At 66.9% G+C, this 1144-nt stretch overlaps 1 protein-coding gene across 1 annotated transcript in view; it reads right to left on the bottom strand.

Annotated features, from left to right (window-relative positions):
- SHISA5 (shisa family member 5) overlaps positions 1-901 on the bottom strand; it is a 15949-nt gene extending 15048 nt beyond the window's left edge. Inside the window, exons 1-2 of the mRNA XM_027769289.1 lie at positions 844-901; positions 224-574 (exon numbers count right to left, since the gene is read on the bottom strand). Coding sequence (XP_027625090.1) covers positions 224-574; positions 844-901 — 409 coding nt within the window. The remainder of the gene's footprint in view (positions 1-223; positions 575-843) is intronic.
- Between the last annotated feature and the right edge of the window lie 243 nt (positions 902-1144).

The raw sequence follows: 1144 nt of genomic DNA, 5'->3' as shown, positions 1-1144 counted from the left end.
CCGCCCGGGAAGGGAGGGGAGGAGGAGGGCAGCGCCCAGGGGGAAGGCGGCGTCCCTCCCCCGGGGCAGCTCCCGGCCGGAGCTCGTGTCTGCGCGGAGACGCCCCGCGGGGTCGCCTTCGCTCCCCGTACTGCTGGGACCCCGGAGGGAATCGCATCGGAACAGGCTCGGGCCCGGCCGCGCCCCGTGCCAGGGCTGGGGAGCGGACAGCGCGGGCGCACACCTGTCGCCCCGCGGACGCTGGGTCCCTTCTGGACGCGCGGTCCTGGGACTTCACAGGACACGCCCTCCGCTGCCCCGAGATGCCACCTTCGTCCGCGTGCTCGTCGCGCCCCAGCCCAGGCAGGCTCACCTGGCTCGGGGCACCTGCGCTGAGGGCGGGGACTGGCCGCTCCCTGGGCACTTCGTAGGCCGCCTCCCCCACGGGCTAGCAGGCTGCCTCTGCGGGCCGGGGTCCAGACAGAGCCAGGGAAACGGGCCTCGCTTTTTACGCCCAGCCTGCCTGCGCGCCCCTCTCCACTCCACTCCACCCGGGAAAGGACTCCCCACTCGCGGGCCCTGCCACCTGAAGGCGCTTCTCACGCCGCAGGTTTCTCACCTGGGCAGGGGACTTTTCTTGGCAAAAAGCAAGACCTGAGGGGACAACTCAGAATGAAGGGCCGAAGGCTAGCCATGTTGGCACACCCTGGGGCAGGATGTGGGCGGGAAGGGGCTCAGAGGGCGCTGAGCCACGCGCCAACACACAGCCGGGCCTCACTCACCTCTGCCTCCCGAGCTGAGCTCTGAAGCCGGCAGCCATGGCCCCCACGCCGCGCAGACGGCCCCCTTGCAGCTTTTCCTCACCTTGCTGCATTCCCTGGGCCCAGCCTGCTGCCTCCCCAGAGCCCCCGTTCTGCACCATCCCTGATCTTGGGGTCTTGTCCCTGCCCTCCCGCCAAACCCCTAAGAGTTGTTGGGCTTACAGGGTTTTATTGTTTCCTTTCTTTGTTTGTTTTTAACAAATAAAAAAGACTTATGGGGGGGCAGCAGTTGGCGTAATGACTATGTGGCTGGACTCCCACGTGGTCGACTGCGGTTCAAGTCCCAGACTCGGTGGCTTAAACTCACTCTGGGCATGTGCGTGTGTGCCCAAGATCCCAAGAAG

The sequence above is a fragment of the Tupaia chinensis genome, unplaced genomic scaffold, assembly GCF_000334495.1.
Source record: "Tupaia chinensis unplaced genomic scaffold, TupChi_1.0 Scaffold149184_1, whole genome shotgun sequence".
NCBI lineage: Eukaryota > Metazoa > Chordata > Mammalia > Scandentia > Tupaiidae > Tupaia > Tupaia belangeri.
Note: the sequence above shows the minus strand (reverse complement) of the source record. Positions and strands in the feature narration are given on the sequence as shown.